Below are 2,500 nucleotides of genomic sequence, written 5' to 3'. Positions count from 1 at the left end.
AGTGAAAGTGCATATCTAAAAATATAGCATAATAAGAATTGTGATAATGATAATCGTAATGATGTCTTGATGGGGGTGGGGTGGAGGTACGTGTAGTGGGCCTTAAGACCCTAAAGTCTGCCATAACCGGGCCTCAACTTAAAGAAGTTTGAGGCTGTGTTAGTGTTTCTCGAAGCCTACAGCGGCTAGCGGGTCTGTGTATTTGTGTCGAGATAATCCTGAAATGTAAAACCCATCACATTTTATTCAGTGGCCTTTCTGCCCGGTCATGTGGCCTTGGAGCCCCTAAAAAATTAAAGAAGGTGAAAGCCAAATTAAATGGCCTTGCCCCTAAAATGACGAAATTCCCACCCTGGTGTGATGTGTGTGTGTAATGTGTGTGTATAATGTGTGTGTGTGTGTGTGTGTGTGTGTGTAATGTGTGTGTATAATGTGTGTATAATGTGTGTGTGTGTGTGTGTGTGTGGGTGCGTGTGTGTGTGTAAGGGTGTGTGTAATGTGTATAATGTATGTGTGTGTAGAATGTGTGTGTGTGTGTGTGTATAATGTGTGTGTGTGTGTGTGTAAAGGTGCGGAGCAACTGGCCTATGAGGTGAAGGTAATGTGTGTGTGTGTGTGTGTGTGTGTGTAAGGGTGCGGCACAACTGGCCTATGAGGTGTGTGTATAATGTGTGTGTGTGTGTATGTGTGTATAAGTGTGTGTGTATAATGTGTGTGTGTGTGTGTAATGTGTAATGTGTATGTGTTTATATAAGTGTGTGTGTATAATGTGTGTGTGTGTAATGTGTGTATAATGTGTGTGTAAGGGGGCGGAGCAACTGGCCGGTGATGTGTGTGTGTATAATGTGTGTTTGTGTAATGTGTATGTGTGTAATGTGTGTGTGTGTGTGTGTGTGTGTGTGTGTGTGTGTGTGTGTGTAAGGGGGCGGAGCAACTGGCCTATGAGGTGATGTGTGTGTGTGTGTGTGTGTGTGTGTAATGTGTATGTGTGTGTGTAATGTGTGTGTGTGTGTGTAATGTGTGTGTGTGTGTATGTAAGGGGGCGGAGCAACTGGCCAATGAGGTGATGTGTGTGTGTGTAATGTGTATGTGTGTAATGTGTATGTGTGTGTGTGTGTGTGTGTGTGTAATGTGTATGTGTGTAATGTGTATATGTGTGTGTGTGTGTGTGTGTGTAATGTGTATGTGTGTAATGTGTATGTGTGTGTGTGTGTGTGTGTGTAAGGGGGCGGAGCAACTGGCCTATGAGGTGAAGCAGAAGCTGAGAGAGGCGGAGCTCCATTGCCGTGGCAACCTGCGGTCCCAGTGGGTGGCATGTCGTCCGTGTCTGGAGGAGAGATGCAGGTCCTTCTACACATCCACCTGTCGCCGTGACGACAACGCCTTCACACTGCAGGTGTGTGTGTGTGAGAGAGAGACTGAATGTGAAGGTGTATGTGAGACTGTGTTGGAGAGAGAGTGTGTGTATGTGTGTGTGTGTGTGTGTGTGTATAGTCCTTCATCAGTACTGCCGGGGTGTGTGTGTGTGTGTGTGTGTCCTTCATCAGTACTGCCGAGGGTGTGTGTGTGTGTGTGTGTGCGTGTGTGTGTGTGTGTTTGTGTGTGTGTATTGGTTACACGTGAGGTAGCTCCCCTATTGGTTACACGTGAGGTAGCCACCTCCCCTATTGGTTACACATGAGGTAGCCACCTCCCCTATTGGTTACACGTGAGGTAGCCACCACCCCTATTGGTTACACGTGAGGTAGCTCCCCTATTGGTTACACGTGAGGTAGCTCCCCTATTGGTTACACGTGAGGTAGCTCCCCTATTGGTTACATGTGAGGTAGCTCCCCTATTGGTTACACATGAGGTAGCTCCCCTATTGGTTACACGTGAGGTAGCTCCCCTATTGGTTACACGTGAGGTAGCTCCCCTATTGGTTACACGTGAGGTAGCCACCTCCCCTATTGGTTACACGTGAGGTAGCCACCTCCCCTATTGGTTACACGTGAGGTAGTCACCCCCCTATTGTATGTGTGTGTGTGTGTGTGTGTAGTGTCAGAACACTGATGAGTGAAATGGACGTGTGTGTGTGTGTGTGTGTGTGTGTGTGTGTTGTGTCAGGTGGGGGAGTTCTTCCGCAGGATGGCATCTCATCTGGATACACAGGAGGAGGAGGGGCTGTACAACCAGAACCCTGAAGAGAACCAGAACCCTGAGGATGTCCAGAACCCTGAAGAGATCCAGAACCCTGAAGAGATCCAGAACACTGAAGAGAACCAGAACCCTGAGGAGATCCAGAACCCTAAGGATGTCCAGAACATTCAGCCTCAGCCCTTAGAACCAGACACACCGGACCCTACTGACCCTGCTGACCCCGACACCCCTGATCTGAGCCAATCAGAAGTGGAGCTACAGCAGCTGAGCCAATCACTGACGGAAGCTCGAGAGGAGGCGGGGACCCTGTACGCCCGTTGCCAGGAGACAGTTGCCGGGATGCGCTGGGCGCTGGGTCCAG

The 2,500-nt window shown here is 48.9% G+C and overlaps 1 protein-coding gene across 1 annotated transcript in view; it reads left to right on the top strand.

Moving 5' to 3' along the window:
• Positions 1 to 2,500, top strand: part of LOC134066503 (clusterin-like) — a 14,324-nt gene that overhangs the window by 4,335 nt on the left and 7,489 nt on the right. Inside the window, exons 3-4 of the mRNA XM_062521863.1 lie at positions 1,226 to 1,396; positions 2,107 to 2,500. The exon at positions 2,107 to 2,500 is cut by the window's right edge and continues 231 nt beyond it. Of these exons, the coding sequence (XP_062377847.1) occupies positions 1,226 to 1,396; positions 2,107 to 2,500 (565 nt within the window). The remainder of the gene's footprint in view (positions 1 to 1,225; positions 1,397 to 2,106) is intronic.

This window comes from Sardina pilchardus, chromosome 19, assembly GCF_963854185.1.
Source record: "Sardina pilchardus chromosome 19, fSarPil1.1, whole genome shotgun sequence".
NCBI classification, from domain to species: Eukaryota; Metazoa; Chordata; class Actinopteri; order Clupeiformes; family Clupeidae; genus Sardina; species Sardina pilchardus.
The sequence above is the reverse complement of the archived record's forward strand: the minus strand, read 5'-3'. Positions and strand labels throughout refer to the sequence as shown.